Source organism: Osmerus mordax, chromosome 21 (genome assembly GCF_038355195.1).
Source record: "Osmerus mordax isolate fOsmMor3 chromosome 21, fOsmMor3.pri, whole genome shotgun sequence".
In the NCBI taxonomy this organism is placed as follows: domain Eukaryota; kingdom Metazoa; phylum Chordata; class Actinopteri; order Osmeriformes; family Osmeridae; genus Osmerus; species Osmerus mordax.
In genome coordinates, this window is record NC_090070.1 from 2,161,397 (window position 1) to 2,185,137 (window position 23,741).

The window sequence follows — 23,741 nt, forward strand, 5'->3', positions numbered from 1 at the left end:
TGTTTCAAAGGGGGTTCTTGAGTAGGCTAAGTGCTTGAACATATCACTGGATGGGAAAAACTTAAGGGGACGGACCCACCTGCAAGCGAGCACACCCTACAATTTCCCCAGAAATTGTACCCGCTCTAGTTTTAAATGTTTTAAGTAAGGGAATAGTCATGACTAGAACAAGTAAACGGTGAACTAAAATCCAAGTGTCCAAATTTCACCCTATAGTCCAGGGCTGCGTTTCCCGAAAGCGTCGTAAGGCTAAATTGATCGTAGAATCCATCGTATGACGAATCTTAGTTTTACTGGCCGTTCCCAAAGAGACTAGCTAAAGTGTCTCTTAAAAATTCGTAGCTCTTGAAAGCGCATAGATAGCCTACTCCTTACGAGCATGTTTGGGAAACGCATGTAAGAAATATTGATGGTTTCGTTATTTTGCTCGATCGTTGCTACGATCCATCGTTATCGGGAAACGCAGCCCAGGGGTGTTCAAACCTGGTCCTCAATGTCTGCCGTTCTGTATGTTTTGGATTGTTCCCTGCTCAAGCACACCTGGGCCCCGTTCGTTGTAAGGGTTGAAGCTAAGTTAATCAATTGTCCCTTTAGCCCGTTAACATTAGCGAGATGGGTGAGAACAGCAAATATCGGTTCGTCAACGGCTGATCCGCATCCAAATCATGTGGTTAATTTCAATCAGGCTAAACTTATCAGGGAAATTGCACGTGCACGTCCTACTTCAAAAGGCAGGAAAGGTCGATCACCAAAACCGTGATTTTCTAACGGTATGATGGCGGAAAAGACGAAAGAGAGAGCGGTGATAGGCTATTCTCGCCATCCGAGCAAACTATTATAATGAGTCTCTAGGCAATAAGCATATTGTCATGGCTAAGTCAAACACCGCCACCGCTGCCAGAGCAAAACAAGCAGCTTGGGGGAATATTGCCGATAAGCTAAATGCGAAAGTTTTGGGGCAATGTATAGGCTCATCTTAAGTGCCTCATTACCCCAATCAATCAGATCACATTTCTTTAATTGTGCCTGCTGGTATAGGCTAAATGGAAATTAATAATCGAATGAGATCTTGCTAGCGAAAATAATGATCTCAACTCTTTCAGAATAAGTAGGCTAAATAAAAACAAGGCCAAAGAGTATCAAATTGATATTCATAGACAATTATGAGGATATATGTAGGCTACTGCGCTTATATCATGTACTATATATGTGTATATGCATGTAGGCATATGTGTAAATCCCTGTTTGATGTCATTGACTGGGACATGGCCAGGGAATATGATGAATTGATTCATCAGCTGGTTAAGCGCCAAGTACACTTTTCTTACAGCAACGCATGCTGCGGCTTTGCCAATGTTTTCTGCATCGCCTATACTGTATAAAAATGTAGCCTATAGCCTACCTGACGCAAAAAACGTCAAGGCTATGCAGTCTGAAGCACAGTTAAAGTTTCAAGTAGCTTTATTGTCAATTTCTTCACATGTCAGGACATAAAAAGGAATCGATATGACGTTTCCCACTCTCCCACAGTGAAACATATAAAAAGCACAGGTACAACAGATAAGACAAGACATTTCGTAAAACATAGCGTTACATATTCACATACAGCAGTATATAGCTCATAATAAAGCATAAAGCTTGCTGCGGCGTGTGATATTTGCAATGTACGACCCGAGAAGGTCTTGCAAATAAATGAGTCCATGTCGGCTGAATCGATATCGCTCAAACAAGAACTCATCCGTGTGAAATAAAGGTTCTTGGCAATCGCGAAGAACTCTATTGGTATAGAAAGCTAATCGAACTAAAATATAGCTCCTTGGTCAACTGGGTCTCTCAAAAAGGGAGCTGCCATGTTATTTTCTGGGGGTGTGGCAAGCTTATCCAGCTACACTTACGTTAGCCTGCTCTGGAGCAGGTTAGTGCTAATTGATGTTACTATGGTGATTTATCGAAAGTTGCTTCCACGAACCAAAAAGAGGGGCGTTTTTTATCTTAGCCTGAAAATTAGCTCGCTAAACCGCTTAGCGAGCTACGACGAATACCCCCCTGATTCAAATGAATTGTTATGTATGTTTCACAGTATATTGGCTCAAAGGATAAGCATGCATTTTATAGTCTATGTATTCACCTGTTCAAGCAATTATAGAGCCTGCTTCTCACAATAGCATCACCAGAATGAGGGGTGAGAGTAAGCTCTTGTGAGCATGCGCACAGCACCTGCTCGCAACTATCAATATTCAAGTGCTATTCGTTGAGAACTGGACCCAGAGGATGTTGTGTGCCGGTTCGTTCCTGCAGACCAAAAATATGATTATCTGCTGTATTTTTCCACAATGAAGACGCCTGAGTTTGTGTGTGTGTGTGTGTGTGTGTGTGTGGGGGGGGGGGGGGTTGGTAAGCCTATAAGCACAAAACAATTCTGACCGTGTGTACATACGGAGCTTTAGCCTACTGCGCCCAGGTGAAAGAAACATCGACGCAATCAGCAGCTCCATGGTTTCGACAATCCTAGTCGTGAGTATTCTGTCATTTGATTAGGCTATTTACACAGCTCTAAGCAGTCATAAAAACAGGTCTATCTAAAACTCAGAAGCCAGGTGCAGCCAACGATTGACAAACCCTCAAAGTAGCTTTGTGTATACAACCAGTCAAAACCTACAGCGGTTTAAAACGCTTAAAATAAACAAATATTCGGGAGGTCACAGAAAATATATTGTAATCTCCAGCACAAAATGTTTTTGTTTCCTATGACATCTTTTCGTAGCCTGAAAATGTGGTAAAGGGAAATTCATTATTTATTAGATGGCCGTTGTTTAATTAATACAATATTTTTGAGAAAAATGATTCCGTCTATAGCAGCTGTGTTATAATATGCTTGATATAGTTTTAAAAACAGAAGCCTATGGACATTTTGCTTGTCGCTGCTGGTGTTAACCACAGTGGGTGTTTTCAGATGACATAGGCTAGTGGAAGGGGGAGGGGGAAACCATATCATTTGTTTTTTTCATTGTAGATTAGACTGCAATTCAGCTTAGTTTAACAGTGGGGTTTTAGACAATAATGCCTTATAGTCAATTGAAGAGATATAAACACATCTTTCATTCCTCTCCATCTCTTCTAGTTTAAGAGGATTTTACTCAGTAGCAGTAACAAGAAACATGGTGACCAAAATAATCCGGACTGAGTACATGAAGAAATTCAGAGATCCGAAATGGGAGACATTTTCCAAATACTATGAGGACTCATTAAAATACAGGTTAACTCGTCGAGTGATGGAGCATGCTCACAAGCCGTGGGTGTGGGAGGGATGGGATAGCGGCTCGGACTCCAGCGGAAGATCAACTCCAAATATGAAGAACAAAGTTGCGCCCATAAATGTTACCTCAACACCCTTAGAGTTGAAAAAAGAAAGGTCATCAGTACCAAAGGACGCTCCAGAAAGGGAACTTAATTTTGAGAATGATCAGATGGAGTTGAACACTACTTACACCGATGTCTTGGATAACTTGCCTAATTCAGGTTTGTAACTAGTAAATAATTTCACTATGCTGTTTTGACTTCAATGTGTCAATTTTCCAATAGGTTGTTTTAACATGGAGTCATAACAGACTACTGTGTACTTTCAGATTAAAGTTTAATTTGTTATCCTAAATGTAACAGCATTTTATCCTCTTTATAGAACCTGTCATTGAGAATGGACTGACTGAATCAGATGAGGGAACTGGAAAGGAGGTTCTACTGAGCAGTAGTCTGTCAGATGAAACACAGACTGACAACAGACCATTAGACAACGGATCCTCAGATGAGGAAACAGTGAGGATGCAGCCTAAACGCTGCCACCGCCTTCGCACCCCTCTGTCTGAGCCAGGTTACAGAGACAGTCTCCATGATGACAAGCAGATCCCTGTCCAGAAGACCATCAGGGCAAAAAGCCAGCCTCCCACCAGCAAGGAGAACAAGCAATGTCTCAGTCAGGCCGACTGGACAGGTAGACACATGGCCTCTGTCAGAAAGACCCCAAACGAGGTTAGTGTGTCTAGGTAGATGTGATGTCAAATTTGATTATATTGAGCTTCAGACTTTTTAACATTAAAGAGGAACCTATAGATGGCTGGTTATACAGGACAACAGTTTTCCTCATGTAAGAAGTTATGGATCAACGAAGAGACACAACAAACTCTGGTTTGTATCAGAACCAGAGACATTGAAAGAGAACCTACAGCAGTGTGTCCTTTTAACATTCCCCCCAGAAACTATTAATAATAGAGCAGTGGTATTTATTACCAAAGCAAGCACCTATCTCATTTCCTTTGACCCACCGGGCACCTCTTTCCACCCAGGGCCGCATGTCAGACGCAAGCATCCAAACCAGACGGGAGTCAGATAAACAGGGCTCCAACCTGGATCGCAGGAGGGCACGGTCAGCTGACCTTGAGAAGATGCAGCGCTCAGAGTTGACGGTCGCAGAGGATCGCTGGATGACTGAGTACATGCGTTGCTTCTCTGCCAGGTTGAGGTAGAGTGCCCAGGACACAGGTATCAGGCACAGTCTGCCAATGAATCTGAACATCATATTCCTCATTAAATATGGGATGACAAATAAATATGTTGAATGATTTATATTTCAAGGGGTTTGGTCCTTTTATTCTTTTAACTTTATGCTTATAGCCAACAGCGGTTGAGGTAACAACACGTCTAACAATACTGATCTTTAAACAATGGTTAAATGTGTTGTTACTTCATTGAAGTTGCATCTACGCCCGATTTTAGTTGAATTTATGACTTGTATCTCCTGTGTTTTCTACTTCACATACTTTTTATTGACTTGTGGAATTTGTCTGAAACTAGATGTATGATATTGTTATTCAATTACCAGCTTTTTCATTTTTATTCCACTGGCACTAGATGTTACTCTATGAATGTATCTTATCTCTGAGTCTTTATATTACAGTTAATTGGTGTTTAGGTTCTCTCACATAGGCAGCTGCATTTATTAATGGTATTAAAATATGAACAAAGGTGTATTCATGGTTTAGCAGAAAGGACACAAACATTTAACAAGTTCAATTGTTGAGCATTTGAGAGCTAATTCAGTCTATAGGGTTTATACAGTAAATACTATACGATATATCTATCTATCTGTCTTTCTTGACATCAACATCGATTCCAATACTGCAAGACGTTTTTTGTACTTTTTAGTAGAAGAGTTAAGTGTAGCATACTTTTATTATACATACACATACTTGATTGTGTTCCAGCAAATTGGTCTTAACATGAATTTCTTTAGCAAATTACAGTATAACATGCATTGTTTTTGTGGTATTGATGAAACCATACACATTCACAAGAGAAATTTATTAAATGGCTAGAAATTCAAAGAAGATATTTTGTTTTTTAACATTATAACATAGCTGTTAAATTCACCACAGTTTTGACTTGCTGTATGTAATGTATTTTGGTATTGATGAAAGAGTTACAGAATCATAAAGTACTGTATGTTTGCTCACCAAAGTCCTTCACTTCATTATAACTGTCCTGATTGAGTTTGCATTATTGGACTTTTTTGATAGTTGTTTTCTGAATTGTGAGTGAAACTCAGTTTCTTATAATTATGAGGGCTGATGTTAAGAAAGTGGTGTACCGTGTTGTGAGTTGTCAGTGATTCTCAGTTTACACACTATTTGTATTTCTGGATACTTTGTGCATAATATTCATTTAAAAATGTTTACAGCCCATCTAACATCTTCAAGGTCTTTTGGGTATAAAGCTCAATTCCCACAAGCTACTTAATTAAACATGTAAAATGTGATGTAATAATGTAATTAACTTGAATCACTGTCGTGATCAGGTTTGCTACTATGCTAGCTGGTATAGACCCACTGCATGTATTATACCAATGTTTTGCCTATGCTGTGTGTGATAGTAAAGAGAAGAAGAACCGTTTTGTTCCCTTAAACCTCTCAAATATATTCCTAGACTGTAAAAACAACACAGTTTGGGATATAGTAATTGATTGGACTGTGAACAAAAGCTATACCTAAAGTATCAGAATATATAAAAGTATTTTTAATAAGTATACATTTTGGATTCAGCTAAAAAAGTTTACATTTTGATCACTATATTTGAATTTAAAACCAATCACTACATATTTTGTCCACTTTCAAATTATGCTGAATAAATTGTATTTGAATAGGTCATCAGCAGTTGGATTATTTCCATCGTTGTTTTTTTTATATTGTAGTAGAAAAAGCATTTAACATTAAGCATTGTTGCTTGATACACTTTGTCCTGTTAGTGTCCTAGTGTGGTCAAGAATATTTAACGTATCGACCAGCCATTGTCTACAGTGTATGATGGCACTGTCTTATATAAGTATCAGGGGCAATAGAGAGAATCTAATCAAATCTAATATAGTCGTATTTGTATTGCCCTTTTTACAAGCAATATCAGTGGATAGGGGTGAGGTCCCCAATGATTACATGTGATCTAGTGCAGCAGTTCAGTTGTAGGACTGACTAAAGAGAAATACTTTTAATTAAGCTTTAATCACAGAAATCATGTCTGCCCCCCTGACTGAAACAGGAAGTCTGTCCCAGAGGAGAGGGGATCTATATAAGACAGCCCAATCCCGCACTGTTATCTCCTTAATTTACCATTACTACCATATATTTAGCATCTTTAGTGTCTTTTATCAGAGTTGAGAATTCAGAAGTAATTCGTCCATTAGGGGCTCAAGAAGGAAGCTGATGGGCTTTAGATGCCATTAGTTTGAAGAATAAATAGAGAAATAGAGACTTCAACCCTTTCAATAGAGAAAGGGTTGAAGTGGAGAGACAGCTTCATTTTGTAGGGATCTTGTTATTAAGGATTAGTTAATCAGGTCCATATTTCAATGGCTAGTCTGTAATTGGTCACTGATTTCTTTTTTTGTGGATGAAGAATTCCAGAAAATCATGAGTCTGGAAATCTGTGCCAGTACCAAGTAAACATTTTCTTGGGAGGTTAGAAATTGTATTGTGGTGGCTAGCTTCCGCTAGAACCAGGTTGCGTCTTAAGAAAGGCTCGGAGAGGCTGAGTTCAAGTTCAGATGAAAAGTCTCGTTTATTGACATCAACAAACAAGGGACACATTCGCTAGGTTGCTCTGCCGTGAGCCAACCTCCCAAACATGATTTTCAACAAGCAATTATACCCCACAGGAAATCCCATAATTCGTCACATTGAACCCTAGCATGTGTGGATAACTTTCAGTTATCGATCTGAACAGTGTCTGTCAGTTTGCCTCGGTCCCAGAAATCTGGGCCTATTTGTACTAGCCGTTCAAAGTCTGGTCTTCGTTAGCTATCTTTCACTATCTGGTCAGCAGGACCCACTCAGTGTCCTTCAATGGAAGATTTGTATTCATATGCTAATTGTCTCTGTACTCAAATATGTAATGTTCTCGTTATGACCTCTGATACACGATCATTTCTCTTACATGATCGTGGAATCAATAGTGCTATTTAGGTTTTATGCTTAGTGGCCTATAGTTTAAGATAAACTCGTTCAGTTGGTAGTTTTCCATCTAGTTCCCTAGATAGGCCTAGAATGGGGTGTTCTATCCAGTTTTCGGCCCACAACAGTATCAAATAAGAATATAGGATTATTCTCAGGATGATCAGATGGGTGTGCTGATCTAGCCCTGGTGAGGGCATGCGTATAGTTCAATAGGCTTTTCTTCTAAGCCAGATGGAATACCTCTAGATTTGAGGTCCGCAACTTCCGTTCCATTTTAAGTGGACTGCAGTGCAGGTGTCCTGTGAGCAGGGTTCCCGCGGGGTCTTAAAAAGTCTTAAAAAGTCTAAAATTCGGAACTTTAAATTTAAGGCCTTAAAACGTCTTTAAAAAGGCCAGATTTTCATCCGAGGTCTTAAATTTCATTTAGTCAGGTCTTAAAAAGGTTTTACCCTGGTTCATTTCCAGAACCGCTGGCCGCAGAAAGTTATGACAAAGTAGCAAAAAAAAGTATTGAGTCGCAGCCTACAAAGCGGAGCTCTACAAACGAAACCAGCAGAACGCTGCCCTCAGAACGTTGGTTCGGTGTGTTGTATTTCTTTCTGGGGGATATTGGTGTTGGTATGTACACGGTGATAAAACTACAAATCCTGTTATAAATGCAATACCTGCCCGCGTAATACGTCTGCGCTTGCACAGAGTTTGTTAAAGTTCGGCTACGTGTGGAAAATGGGAAAGTGTACTTTCAACGAGACATGGCTAGATCACAGCGATTTCCGCTGTTGGTTACAAGCGGTACCCAGCTCCAGGTACAAGGCTCGCTGCAAACTTTGCCCAATTTTTTTTCCAAAAGTACTAATGTGATTGTTTTATCTGTCAATTACATTTATGCTTTTTCAATGACTGAATTCATTTTTTTTTTTTTTTTTTTTTTTTTGAATTTCTTTGATTTGAATTTTTTTGGGGGTGATGCGTCGTGTAGGTCTTAAATTTCAATCTTTATGGTCTTAAAATGTCTTTAAAAGGTCTTAAATTTTACTAACTGAAACCTGCAAGAACGCTGTGTGAGTACCAAGGGAATGGAGGCACGGAATGAAGAACTATATTCAGAATCAGATTATCAATGTTGGCATCCAGTGATTCATTTTGGACGTTGAACATTTTCCTGATATGATGCTGGCCAATTCCAGGGCTGTGGTTTTATAAAATGGCTAGAATGTAATTTTGAGAATAGAGCATGTCCATGATTCTAACAAAGTTCCATTTGGAAGGTGATCAGGGAAGGGTCTGTAGCATCAATTCCCTATTTGAGGACTATATCTATATATGCCAAGGATAGCGAATTACATTTTGGGGTGGCACCTGGGGTGGCCAGTCCGATATCAGGGGGGTCCAGTGCCACCCCAGCCACCTCTCTGGCTCCGCGATTGATGCCTGGCCAGGGACATTTTAACACATTCCTCATGCCTCTATGAAAGGTGGTGTTTTTATGATTGATTTCAGATTAAACCTCACCCTGAGGTCTGTGAATTCATTTAAAACGTTTGAGATAATCTTCCCAATTTCTACTGGAATTTTCTGATTTACAGTATTGACACTGACAACATCCTAACCAGGGCATGACATTAGCACCCACCCACCCGCCAAATGCGGGTAGAATTCGGCTGTGGCGGGCAGTCGCGGAGCCAGAGGGGTGGCACTGGACCCCCCTGATATCGGACTGGCCACCCCAGATGCCACCCCAAAATGTAATTCGCTATCATTGGCAATTGGATGCTGATTGACATTTAATTTATCTTGATAAAAGAACCATTTCTTTAGACATATGACAGCGCATTTTTTCAATCGAGGATATTTCCACAGTTCACTAATCAGTCACAAATCACTACTCCAGCGTCTGATACAGCGCCAGCGACGGAAGACAAGAGCATCATATTAGTTATCGTTTTAAGGTTTAGCATTGGGTTTGAGGCTTCCTGAACAAAATGTTATGAAAGTTGAGTTGCTGGGCCGCAGAGCCATAGAAAAAGATTCATATTGGCAATTTGGTTCCATAACAGATAAGAGAAATGTCTCTGTTTTTGTTTAGCACGTAACACTACCTTAGTAGCTAACAGTGCAGTTCCTACTGTGGTGTAGTTGATTCAATTTCATTTTCATTTATATAGCACACTTTTAAAACAACAACAGTATCATTTAGCCATTTAAGGAACAATCGTCCAGGCATAAGATGAAGTTCTCGAATTGACGTTTATTAACCACAGGTACACAGGCTACTAGTAAGGCAAACAGCTGTTTGGCCCTAGTCCACGCTAAATAAAATAAAGGTAGCCCACAAAACAATAGTGACCGGCTCTTGTGAAACCCAGACGTAACAGAAAGAACAGACGCTAAACCTGGTCTAAACTTCGAATGCGCCATCCCACCTCAATGCACCAACCACAAAGATGCCCGGCATTCTAACATTCCGGGCATTCCCGTGATTGGCAGACAGCAGGTTGATTGGCATGTCGGACCCCGCGAACACTACTGGTAAACAACCAACTAACAGCCTTATAACACACGTCTTACTGTGTGGGTACACTATTTTGATTACTTTAACTGCTAAGATTCCTTGATGAGATGCCTTATCAATCTATTCACGTTACAAAAGATTAACACTGCAGGCAGATAGCTACCCTGTTTGCTATTGTATAATCAGGGCTGCCAACTTTTCCAAAAAGCTTGGCGTGAGATTTGGTAGCAACCCCCTCCCCCACCCCCCGGGGCGAGCTATCGCGAGCTTCACCCCCCACAACCCCCCCCCCCCCCCCTCCTTTGGCGAGCTTTCGCGAGCTTCACTCCCCCACAGGCGAGTTTACACGGCTGTTTGCGCGTCAATGATGCTTCACTCCGTTAACCTGCGCCTCGTCCGTTACTGTTTACAACGTTAGCTTGGCTACTTGTTTGGCGTTGCCTTTTCAGCATGAGATATACAATGTGTGGCGTGAGAGCGTGAGATTTGTTTGAAATGCGTGTGTCACACGGCGTAGCCGTGAGAGTTGGCAGCTCTGGTATAATGCCTGTTTGAAATACGTATTTCAGAGTAGGGCTAGCCATGATCTAGTAACTTAAAGGCTGGTATTTTGATTGAAGATAATAATGGGGATATGTTTAAGATTGAGATTAGACTCAAATGTGGGTAATTGGATGTGTAGGCCTACATGTAATTTATTATTATTTTTGCTTCACTTTTTCACTTCAAACATAAAAAGAAAGATTGAGATAGCAGACTTCTTCAAAAAGCTGAGCAAACAGGATCAGGTGGAAATACACCCCAGTCCTTGCACCAACCCAAGACCTCAGAGCCGCTCCCTCCCCGAGGCTACAGGCACAAGGTCAGAGCATAGGCAGTCAGTCACGTGCCAAGTTCAGCTTGTGTTTGTAGGCCACACATGTAAGCCTACACAAAAGTTTTTTTCCGATAAAAGCCTCACTTTAAAATGTTGGTTGTTGATTCATGAGTGTTCTTGTGTTGATGGCTGTGGCATTTTTTGTGTGAGTATACACTAATAGTTATGTTTTACTGTAAAAGAAGGATTCTAACCTCTCACCTGGTTAGACCCAGATTATATATTCATGAAAACAAAGTGACAAAAGTCTCTCCAGTTTGTGAGTAGCCTACAGTACAGTGTGTGTAAGAAAGAAATTAGTTGCAATTCAGATGTAGAGACACAGTCTATTCATAGTAAATGTAGAATTTGATTAAAGTAACCCTAGTGGACCATACTAGGCCACACTGAAGAACTCAGGCTTAAGTGAATTTGAATTTATATTTCTCATCAGCAATCACATTAATATTTTACACTGCTTAGATGCCAGGCTAAGGTTACACACACATTTTCAGTCTTGGTCTGTGGACCCCCTGAAGTAGCCCTGGCCACCCCTTGGCCACCCCACATATAAAAGTCTGGTTCCACCACTGCCAGGCATGAGGTGAGCACTTGGACTTGACCCCCCATCGCCTTGGAACCTGGTCAATATGGTTGATCACACCTATTGGCTGCCCTCGGAGGAAGGACAGCAAGAAGAATGTGTCGCAGGATTGACCAATGAACCACAGTTCATTTTTTGTCTGTGTTTTATAATTTTACAATGCATTGTATATAGTATGTATCTGCCATATATGCAGGTTCTGACAACACTGCAAGTACTTCTGCTGATAATGTTACCCTCCAGACGTCTTAGATCTCTATTTAAAGCTACCTGGCATTTTGACATGCAAGTGAGCTAAAAAAGGGGTCTTAGGAACACTAGTATGCATAGAAGGGTGGGGGATCTTTTGAGTAAAAATAGCCCCCTCACGTGGTCCTTTGCCAAAAGAGGACTCATGCTAAATTACTCAAGAAGAGTGTGTAAGGGCAAGAGAGAGAGCCGGAGGGAGAAAGAGAAGGAAAGGCGAGAAATAATTGGTTAATTTTTTTAAACAATGGGAGTCTGGGTTTGTAAGTCAGAGTGAGTCAAAGACAAGTAAAACACAAGGACTGGTGTGTCATCAACAGTTGGTGTTCATAAATGAAGCAGTGGCTTTGAATGGAGCTGCTGAAAGCCAAAACACACTGTTCATGGGAAGGTGGAGTCTTTAACTTGGTCAGTTTATCTCAGAGCTAATATGCCATTGGAGAGCCCTGCTAAGACGCGTGATGGAAATAGCCTCTAAAAGCCTGTTCTTCATAAAGTGCGAAACGTGGAAGCATTTCCTTAAAATTAGGAAGGTCCTAAGAATGTGTTTACTTGCATTTGTGTTTGTGTGGAAGACTTAGAATGTGTGTTTTTTTGTGATACCATGGAGTTTAGTCCTATGATAACATGTTGACCCAGAATAGTTTTCATTCTGATGGGTCTGGACACGACAAATACAATATGTTTTACTTCTCTAATAGATGAACAAAGACGATGAGCTCCCCAAAAAACACTGATGGACCATGTAGGATTAAGGGACTTTTATACTGTATTTAAACTGTACAAATTATACTGTATTTGTGACATCTAGTGGAACCAAAAATAGCTGATCCTAACAAGCATTTCTTGGCTGGAAGGATATTCATTCTTCAGAAGCATCAGTAGCTGTCTTAAAACATTTGTTAAATCATACTAATTTTACAATGTGCTGTAGAATTCTGTATTCATTTACATTTTGGGGAATACAATGTTGATAATCACGTTGAAGTAGCACTCCTTAAGACAATCAAAAGATTTATTCTAGGACAGACATAATTGTGTGGCAAATTTCAATTTATCTTGCAACTACAAAACAACAAATTTGCTAAATACAGTAAAAAGCAAAATATTCAAAATGTCTCTATAAGTAGATCTAACAAACCCATGAAGAGTCCATAGGCAACTTGTCCATCTCATGTCTACCCTTAAGTTTTAGGCATGTTAACAAGTGTCTTGTGTTTTAAGTCCTAAAAGGTTAACTCTGATATTGTGGCAAAATGTTCTGTATCATTCTGAATCTAAGTTACAAGCTGTTTGGCGATTAGCTCCACTAGTCAGATGCTTGTAGAGTTAACTACACCACCTTGTCTACATGCCATCTCAAGCTGCTTTCGTCATTGTGATGTATATAGGACAAGGGAAATTAGGTCACATCCCCATATTTTTCTTACTCCATTAAGTTAACAGTGGATGTCCACTGCGCTACTGAAGATTACTCACAGTCCACCATTAGTCATTTTCAGTGTTATGAATGTAATTATATTTGCTACGCTGTCTTAATTGTTATTAAAACAGGTTGAAGGTGTGTTAACATTCAGGTAACAAATCAGGCACCATATGTCCATCTAATCCAATCCAGGTGGTCTTGTCTTGTCCTATTAAGAAGACAGTGTGAGGTCCACTGAAAACTACTACCAGACAAGGGATCAAGGGGAAAAGCCAAACAAACTGATCTTCAGCTTAGAGTAAGATGAAAAGCTAATTGGCCAAGAGACTCTCCCTTTGCGTCCGTAGATAACTGGAAATGTCTGTAACATACAGGAATCAAATAAATAGAGGCACATAGTACATGATTAAGTTTTTAATACCAAAAGCACAGACTTTGTACATGATGCCAGTTATTTGGTGTTGCTGTTTCATTTGGTCACATTTGACTCCTGATGGCAGTTAAACATATGGCAGGTCATCACTATTGCTCCCTCAAGTAGAATTGCACAAGATAATTAATTACAGTAACCTGTCTTGCAAAGGGTACAAGATTTTAGCAACACATGATGGCGCACAATTAATTATAAAAAATTATATCAAGAAAAAAACTAAACTAGAAAGTGCATTTGCTGCAGAAAATGCTTTGGAATGCTGAAAGCTGAAATGAATAAAAAAAAAAACCTTTGATCCATCCCCCCTCTCCGCTGACCCCGCTCAGCAACTGCAGGAATGCGAGGGACCTGATAACCAATAGAGGAGGTGATACTCCCTTGAAATTACAGGATTGGGTGAGGGAGAGAGGGGGTGAGGAGACAGATTCTGAATGTTTGGTATATAGACTTGCAAGTTTTAAAATTATGCACCTCATTACAAGAATTACATATAGAATTCCTTCAACAGGGCTTTTATTTTGAAATGATGACTCCCCGTTGCAAGTCACGTGTTTTTGTAAATGTTGTTGTGCTTATGTGCTGAGGTTTTTGTCTGTTCCCACACTGTACTCCTCTAGGAGCATTGTCTGGGTGTTGCCTTTTTCTCTCCTCCTCTCTCCTCTCTCCTCATGTTATGCAACTTTCTAGTTGTCGCCAAAAATGGCTGCCTAGGTAGGCTCTCCTGCCAAAGTAAATTCCTTGTCTGTGCAAACTTTCATGGCGAATAAAAACCAATTCTGATTCTGATATGTGCGTGTGTATGTGTGTGTGGGTGGGGGGGGGGGGGAATATGTCGGAGGTATGCAGAAGCAGAAAAGCTTTAAATCGTGGTTTTAGAGGAGAACACCCTCTTAAAATACCTGAGTGACAAAAAAGCCTGATTTATTTAGAGATATTGGGGGGTGGGGGGGTCAGTGTGGAGGAGGGAAGGACAAGCGAGGGGTTTGCAAAATGTCAGTCTGAGTTGACTGAATAGCTCCGTCAGACTCCATTAATCAGCTATCAATCACCTGTGTGAGAGACTGAGTGGTGAGTGTCTGTGTGGTTGCCACGGTGATGGCGTAGCTGTGAACATTAATGAGCTGATCAAAAGGCAGAGAGAATAACAGAAATGTACCTAGAATCCACACCTCAAACAAGTTAACCTAGACGCAAAACTATAAGTACAATCCAAAAAATAAAGATATTTTCAGAGAAAAAAAAGGGTTAGGGTTTTGTCAACATTTTAAAGTTTAAAGGTGGCTGTAGCTGAAATATTGAAGAAGAAGAAGGATTTGAAAGTTGAAGAAGTTTAAGAGGATTTGAAAAAAAAACCTCAATTGGAAAACCATGTAAAAAATATTATGAATATTGATTTATATTACTTCAAGTATAAGAGGTAGAAAGCTGTAAAGTATAAGCTGAATTTTTTATTCGAAGAGAATGCGAAGTTACGTCACTGTAGGTTAACGATACGTCACGCCGTGTTGCATGTTTGGACGTCGCCGCCATCTTTGCAGGTACACGCCCTTTCCAGCCGGCAAGTCCAAATATGTAAACTTGCCTTAATATCTTCGCCGTCCAATCACCAATTTTATTTCTGAAAACTGCCAGATACTCGTGACAACATAAGCTAAAAGCAAATCTAATTTGGTTAAGGGGTTAATGGGTGTGAATTAATAAATGTATCGTTATCCATCTTTTGCCTAAGCAGTGTCAGAGAGGACACCATGGCATGGGAGATGTCCTACAGTGTTAGATGAGCTGCTTCAAATTGAAAACTGAGGCAATATTTAAAGTAAAGACACGTTTCTTAACCCTCGTGCTGCCTTCGGGTCACATGACCCAAAGGTTCATAACGAACCATCGTTGTGTTTACCCAATTTTACTCAATACAAAAACAAATAAAAATAATTTTCTTTTAACCTTCGCAATGTTGGGGGTCTGAGACAGCCCAACAGTTAAAAGAAAATGCTTCACTTTGTTTTTGTATGCGGTAAAGTTGTCGCAATACGACGGTGGGTCACAATGACTGATGGGTCAGGATGACCCGAAGATAACACAAGGGTTAACATATGTTGTCAATTTTGTAAATTAAAAATCTAAACTTTTGTTACAAAGCATTTGTTTGTTGGAGTAACGCAAATTTTACACGATCCGGCTTCTGCGTTTGTGACAGGCAGCTACTGACCGTAGTAGCCTGTATGCCTCGTTGTTTGCAGATTTCTGTGAAACTTGCTAAATAAACATTAGGTAGCTACACTATGTAGGCTAGGGTGACCAGACGTCCTCTTTTACCCGGACATGTCCTCTTTTTGAGACCTAAAAAATGCGTCCGGAAGGGATTCCAAAATTGTCCGGGATTTTGCCTCATCGGATATTTGTGTTTCTCTGGGTCTTTCAAAAACTATTAGGCCCTTACAAGTTTTGGAAAGGGTATCTCCCCTTACGTTCCACCTTCTTGCGCGAGCTCTGACTGTAGAGAGAACTGTCAATTTGATCAGATAGTCCGGCAATAGTGCGGCACGCAATACACGACCAGAGTCGTCTTTTTCACAAACACAAATCTGGTCACCCTAATGTAGGCTATCCTTTAAAGATCCTGTAAAGTAAATTCCATGTTTTGCTTCTATGTACAATATATACGTGTGAAATGAGTTCCTGAAAGCATGTAAAAGCGCTAAAACTTTGTCGCACTTAAATGTGGAGTTAGACCGAAGAACAGTTTCTCTTCCGTTTTCAGATCAGGTTTTAATAGGCGGAGCCAAAAAACTACCTATCTATCATACCTGTCAGATCACTGAATGGCTCCTCCTGCTGTGCTGTTATTGTAGCTTACATCAGCTAGCTAGCTAGCTAGCTTCAGGATGTCTCCCACCACCCGCAACTGCATCTTCCCTGATGCAAGAACTCCAGCTGCGCTGCCACGCCATTTAAGTTCCCTATTGATAATGAAAGGAAAAATAGGTGGATAGATTTTGTGAAGAGCCACGCTCATGGAAAGCTTCTGATAAACTCCAACAACCGCCTCTGCACTGACCATTTCACGGCGGACAGTTTTAACATGAACCAGAGACAGACGGGGTTCACCAACACACGGCTTCTCTTGCAGCGCGGAGCCGTACCGAGCATCGCCCCCCCGGCTGTTCATCCTCCTGTCGCACCTGGACCATCCACCGCCGCCAGCAGTTCATCAGTCAGTTCTGTGTGCTTGTTATAATTATACTAGATAGCTTTTCCAGAGGTATCTCTGCTATGAGTTAGTGCAAACAGCTAACTTGATATTAGGCTACTCGGTGTAGAATGATGGTATTTTGGTGAAATGGTAGCTAATGTGCTAGAAGTAGTTGGAGAGCTCACTGTCCGCTGTCTCTGGTGTCAATTTTTACTCCTGTGTTACAGCTCAGGGGATCTTATTCTATACTGTTTTGTTCGGCTTGACGTAGCGTCCATTATCTGGGTCGTAGGTAGCTTACTTGAGAGGTGGCACCTTCCAGCGAGGGGGCCGAGCTTCAGCTCCTTCAGGCGACACGCCCCCCAGTCTCGAACAGAGAAGACTGCTGATTTTCTTACGATTTCAAAGCCTAATTTAACATACTTATCTGTGTTTTTTTTTTCATTCAAATTTGGATGGGTAGTAATAACACATTATTCTGTGGTGTGGTGAACTTGAAACTCGTTTTTAATTCCACTTTACAGGATCTTTAAGCTAAATATCAGAGAGTCAAACCTTCTAAGTTATGTACAATTCCGGTTCATCCACTAATCACTAGAATGGTCATATCTTTCTAACAAAATAATATATTAATAATCTGTGTGCTGTTCTACATTGCCCACAATTATGTATATTTCATATGTTCTTAAGTTTTCCTCTATCTTGTAATGAAAGTGGTTGAGTTTCTAAACACATCAACATACCTTACTTAGCAAATGACGCTAGCTAGTAGTGATGGGAAGTTCGGATCATTTTACTGATTCGGTTCTTTGAATCTCGTTCAGTAAAATGAACGAATCTTTTTTCGAGTCATTCGTTCATTTCAACGGGTGGGTGGGGGGGGGGGGGCTATCCGTCCACTGCAAACAAGTAACATATTCTCATGTAGGTTAGTGCATGACATGTGCAGCAGCAGATACTGTTTTAAAAGAAATTCCTGCATTAAAATAATGTATCATGACAGTTTGTATGATTTATTCATTTATTATCACACTAGCATTTAATTATCACGGCAAACAATTACACTGCACTAAACTGTAAGTGTAAATGTAAAGTGAAAATAACAAAACCAGTCAGTATGATGACTGGAGCGAATATCATTCACGTCTTACTAAAACAGCGGCCACGCGAAAGGGAATGAGGAGTTTCCTTTACTAAAAAATACAATGCGGGTCACGTGAAAAAAAGGATCCAAAGACTCGTAGAAAGACAGAGTCGGGAAATGAATGAATCGTTCGTTTCCTCCAGTACAGAGCCTATGCAGGTCAATTGAAAAATGATCCAAAGACTCGTAGAAAGACCGAGTCGGGAAATGAACGAATCGTTCCCTCTAGCGTTTCCTCTAGCTACCACTACAGAGCCTATGCAGGTCACGTGAAAAATGATCCAAATACTCGTACCCAAAGACCGAGTCGGGAAATGAACGAATCATTTATGTTTACTTGGACGAGCCTATGCAACAGTCCCGATGCGTGGCCACGAGAAAATGAACTTATCACTCTTTGAGAGGACTCGTTACTCCCGAGCCCTTGTAAGGATTCGTTCAAAATGAACGAATCGTTCACGAACGACACATCACTACTAGCTAGACTAGCTGTAGTCGGGGGAAGGGAAGCTTCCGAAAAAATAGCCAGGAAACGAATAGCAGTCTAGCCTATTGCTACGTCTGTCAAGATTATCTATTTGAAATAACTAGAGAAAGGCAGGTGCTAGATACAGGATACGTAGGGAGTCAGGTGGCTGAGCGGTGAGGGATGGAGTCGGGCTAGTAATCTGAAGGTTGCCAGTTCGATTCCCGGCCGAGTCAAATGACGTTGTGTCCTTGGGCAAGGCACTTCAGCCTACTTGCCTCGGGGGGAATGTCCCTGTACTTACTGTAAGTCGCTCTGGATAAGAGCGTCTGCTAAATGACTAAATGTAAATGTAAATACGTTAGCATTGCTAATAACTGTTACCGACAAAATCATACTACAGCTTGCGGTTGTGATGAACATAAGGTCGGAATGCACCTCTTTTCAGCAACAGCAACAAATCCTGCTTTACATTGTCCCAGGTTTTCTAAACGTCCTTGGTAAAATGGTTTGCGCAAATGTGTTGAGGGTCCAACTGCACATGGATCTTCTACGCTACGGTATAGACAAACATCATGCCCGTCTAGTCAATGTTAGCTAGACTCTAGCTCATCTGCTTTTTATTAACGCTGATTTGCAAGGAATGCAAGAACAGCTAGCGTTAGGTAGCGAAAACACCTAGACTCAGGGCTGCCAACTTTTCTAAAAACTTTGGCGTGAGATTTGTTAGCAACCCCCCCCCCACATTGAGATATACAATGTGAGAAATGTTTGAAATGCGTGTGTCAGGGCGAAACCGTGAGAGTTGGCAGCTCTGTAAACTAGTTTAGCTTGCTAACGCAAGAGCTTAGGTTGAACGTGTGATGATTTAGCCTAGTTTATTGGCAATGGGGCTAACGTTATTTCACGTTCCTGACTGTTTCATTCAAATAAATAAAACGTGTTGTCATGTAATTCTACAATTCAAGATGCATGTTTGTCCAGATCTATTTTTCAGTAAGATAGCTAGAGCTAACTGAAGCTGAGTTGAATCACGATAGTTTGTTTGCTAAACTGTAGTGCTAACGTTACCCACCTAAGGCGATCCTGTTTGCTTCGACAACAGAAGTGGAAACAACTAACATAATCATTTCAAATGATATCTAGTCAATCTGTTGCAAACCATGTTGTGTAGACACAATAGATTTATTTGTACGTTTTTTATTTCAAGTCTCCAACTTCATGTTTCAGTGAGTGTTGGTAGTGTTGCATCTTTGCTCCGCAGCTTCATTCGTTGTAAACCAACCAATCAGCGCGCAGCTCATGTATATATTCATGAGCATACCATAAAAGGAGAAAACCTAGCGTTTTTTCCAGGGAAAATTTCACTGGATGTATCAGGGGGCATAGAACAGCACCCGGGCCATTTTCAGCCCAACCAATGTTACATACCCTATTCGGAGACCTTAAGGAACAGTGTGAAATCCCCCCATAACCCAGTCAATCACCCCTTTAACCATATAGGCCTACAGTCTATGGTTTTAAGTTAACCTATTGCAGCTGTCAGTTACTGAAATGAGGTGGTGGAACTCGAAAATACTCAAACCATTATTTGTAATGGGAAACGTTTATTCCTTTCAACTAGCAATAATAGTGACTTGGATGAACCTCATAGGCTGCATCCTGCAATAGCCTACTGCATCTGCCCCGCTGTAACAAGGGCCGGATTAAGACATTTTGAGGCCTGGGTCTAATTACCAGGATGAGGCCCCTATATCGCCCCAACGCGATATATATATGTGTATGTATATATATGTATATATATAATATATATATATACACATCATGACACGCACACAAACCCACGCCAGGTGCACTGAGACATCAGTGCTTTAAAGTCAACAGAACCACTCTATAAATATGATCAGTTTAAACATGTGACTCACCATCATCACATCAATGATATTAAAAGGCCAGTTTTCTGCTCTTTCAATGCAAACTCATCAATGAGCTCTACAAAGTCCAGTTGGCGCAGTATGTCATGCTCTATTGACTAGGGATGCACCGAATCCAGGATTCGGTTTCGGATTCGGCCGAATATTGGGCTTTTTGACAGGATTCAGTTTCGGCCGAACCATAGATTTTTTTTCCACCGAACCCGAACCCTACGCTTGCACGAAGCGCGCTACGCTGGTCGAAATATTTACTATTGTGTTAACATTTTAGATGCGTTAAGAACACGTTCATCTCAAAGACGAGTTCGTTCAGAATCAGCTACGTAGCAGGTCGACTGACTGATTTCCTTCTCATACATTCCCCTAGCGCCACAGTGCATTTCCCTGTTGAAGCCCAGCTTCAATGGACTTCAATGGGGCTGCTTTGAACAGTTTTTTTCAGTGCTTTGAAACTATACGGTCATTGGATAAATGCTGCGATTATGTCTCGCCCACGGACGCTCAGCGTCTCTGGGGGTGAATGGAGGAGTGTGCTGGCCTGGACGCTGGGCTTCTGCTTGATGATTGGAGGGTCTATCTAAAGACTCCATCTCCTTTTGATTGACAGCGATTTTGTACTATAAAAAGTCGCCGAAACTATTCGAGCTCAGTCCCATCGCGGATTTTGGCCACCCTCTCGTGCTGTCTTTGACCGGACATTTTCGCACAATATTTTTGTTTACACTCTGAATCCCACTAGAGCAAAAATACGTGCGCACGAAAGTCCATTGATTTACACCGCAAGCTATACCAGCTCACAAAATTTGGTTAAATCGTTACGTATTTGTTAACTACGTTTATCGCCAATGGTAGCCTAATGTAGTGCGCACGTAGCCTATAGGCCTACTTTCATATTTGTTGCAGAAAATATGAGATCCGACTTGAAAATAGCCAGTAATATGTTTTTGAAGTTGTGACGAATCTGGTGATAGAGGCAGACCGATAGGTGCACGCACAGCTGTGGAACCAGTTAAATTGGGAACCAGTTGGGACGTAACACCGGCCATGGCTGTAACAGTGCGTGTCCACTGCAGCGACGCGATGCGAGTGACAACATGTTTTCCATTCATTTTCAATAGAGCCAGGCGAATCGCTTGCGTGGTGCATTGTGGGTAGCGACGCGACGAAGTTGAGATTTTCTCAACTTTATGCAAATGAGGAGCGATTTTCGCTCGCGATGGCCAATCGGAGTGTTTTCTTGTTTCTCGTAACGTAGCAACCATGGTGAACATTTCTAGCTTTCTAGGTTTCAAGGTGGAGGAGAAACCCATCGTTTGTGTGGCTGCTTACCCAGTCCTGTACGATACATAGCTGTATTCGTACATAGATGTTAATAAAAAATGATGCATGGCGCAAGGTTGCCGAAGTTGTTGGTGCTTGTACTTTCAAATTTAGTCTAGTCACATTACGTAACTTTGTTCTGTGGTAACTAGCTAGGTAGCCCGGCTGGAACTCCCTATCGTATCGACAGATTAGCAGAGACTTTGAGTAATATAATAACACGTTTTTTACACATGTCAACGTGTATGTCTATTAAACAGTTTTGCATTTTGTATACAAGTTGTATTTTGATCGATGTTGCGAGTACGTAAACCCAAGTCTGCACACTTGGCCATGACAACTACAACAGTGACTTTAGAGAACTACATTCTACATTAATCTGTTTGAAACGCCTCCGAGCATGGTGAACTGTGGGAAGTTGAGCGATGGCAAGCGATTCGCGTCGCTGCAGTGGACACGCACTGTAACAGCCTGTCTATAGCGATCTAGCTAGCTAACCTTCACCCTCAGTGTGAATAATCGAACTAAGCAAACTAACATCCAACACTACACATATCAAAATAAACACAAGAGTTCAACAATAGAAACTTAACCCTTGTGTTATCTTCGGGTCATTCTGACCCATCAGTCATTGTGACCCACCGTCGTATTGCGACAAATTTACCTCATACAAAAACAAAGTGAAGCATTTTCTTTTAACTGTCGGGCTGTCTCAGACCCCCCACATTGGAATGGTTAAAAGAAAATAATTTTTATTTGTTTTTGTATTGGGTAAAATTGGGTAAACACAATGATGGTTCGTTATGAACCTTTGGGTCATGTGACCCGAAGGCAGCACGAGGGTTAAACAATGCTTCCGTTAACAAAATTAACCCCCCAACTAAGTTCCCTATGTCTGCCGCAAGGCATGCTGAAAACCAAGAGCGCCGACCGTTGCAAATACAACATAAAAACTATCTACATTTTCCATTAACGAGTAGTTTGAACCAGAGCCATAGAAAAAGATCTTTTTCTATGGCTCTGGTTTGAACCATTGACTGTAAACACAAGGTTTGAACCCATCCACCACCAATTACCTCATTCGGATCAGTACAGACGGGCCCTCCATGGAAATGTTTGATGCCTCCAGAGAATGTCTAATATAGAGAGAACCATATATATATATAAAGGGTAGATGTCTCGTCCGCATTGCCGGAAAACGGAGTCGAACGTCCGCACATGGCGGCCATCTTGCTACAGTCAATTCGCTCACCCATAACATTGTGTTGATGCTACATGTACTTTTTAAATGACCATAACTTGCTCAATTTTCAACCGATTTTGAAACGGTTTGGTTTGTTATCAACGTCAGAGATGTCGTTATGCCACTGCATACTTATGAATTATTATGTTTTTTTTTTTTTAAATAGAATAGAAGTTATGCAGTGGCATAACGACATTCTGCTTTGGATGCCATCAAGCGGGATCTCTGGTCGTAGTCAGTCCTTCACTAACCAATCAGCATTCGTTAGCAGAATGCTAGCGTGTTATGGGCAACAACGACTTACCCTGTAAGAAATCGAAAGGACATAAATACTCGTTCATTCAACTTTCGACCTGTAATCCATGTTGAAAATGCAAAAACTACAATCAAATCCGAGATTTCTCAACGACAATCAGGTGAAAGAGACAAATTTAGCCGTTTAGCTCCATAGACTCCCATTCATTCTGCACTCGACCGTGATCACTCCCAGTGGAACTCTGGTGGAACTGCAACAAAATTCGGTACAATGGGGCTTAATAGGGAGTGGCCAGGCTCTCCTTAAACAGGCTCTGATGCCTCTAAATGTGCTGATCAAGCAGACCCCCACCCCTCGCCCCTTGGATTGAGGCAACGGCCCCGGTGGGTCTAGGTGGTATTGCATTTCCGATTTGCTACCTGACTCGTCCGGTCGTTTTTATTCTATTAACTCCAGTCAACATATCTAAAACTATCTCCCCCAATAATTTTTGTTCGATTCTCGAACCTGGCTCATACTACTAGCTTTTTCATAGAATAATTTTTTCTGATTTTTGCTAAGTTTGAAACCAATCCGAAATGGGTAAACTAGCACCCCATTTATTTACTTACG

At 41.0% G+C, this 23,741-nt stretch overlaps 1 protein-coding gene across 1 annotated transcript; it reads left to right on the forward strand.

Annotated features, from left to right (window-relative positions):
• The first annotated feature begins 2,436 nt into the window (after positions 1-2,436).
• Positions 2,437-4,630, forward strand: ccsapa (centriole, cilia and spindle-associated protein a). The gene is made up of 4 exons (XM_067259372.1): positions 2,437-2,514; positions 3,122-3,519; positions 3,680-4,026; positions 4,341-4,630. The coding sequence occupies exons 2-4, from the start codon at positions 3,159-3,161 to the stop codon at positions 4,518-4,520; spliced, it is 888 nt and encodes a 295-aa protein (XP_067115473.1). The 5' UTR covers positions 2,437-2,514; positions 3,122-3,158; the 3' UTR covers positions 4,521-4,630.
• Positions 4,631-23,741: the final 19,111 nt, after the last annotated feature.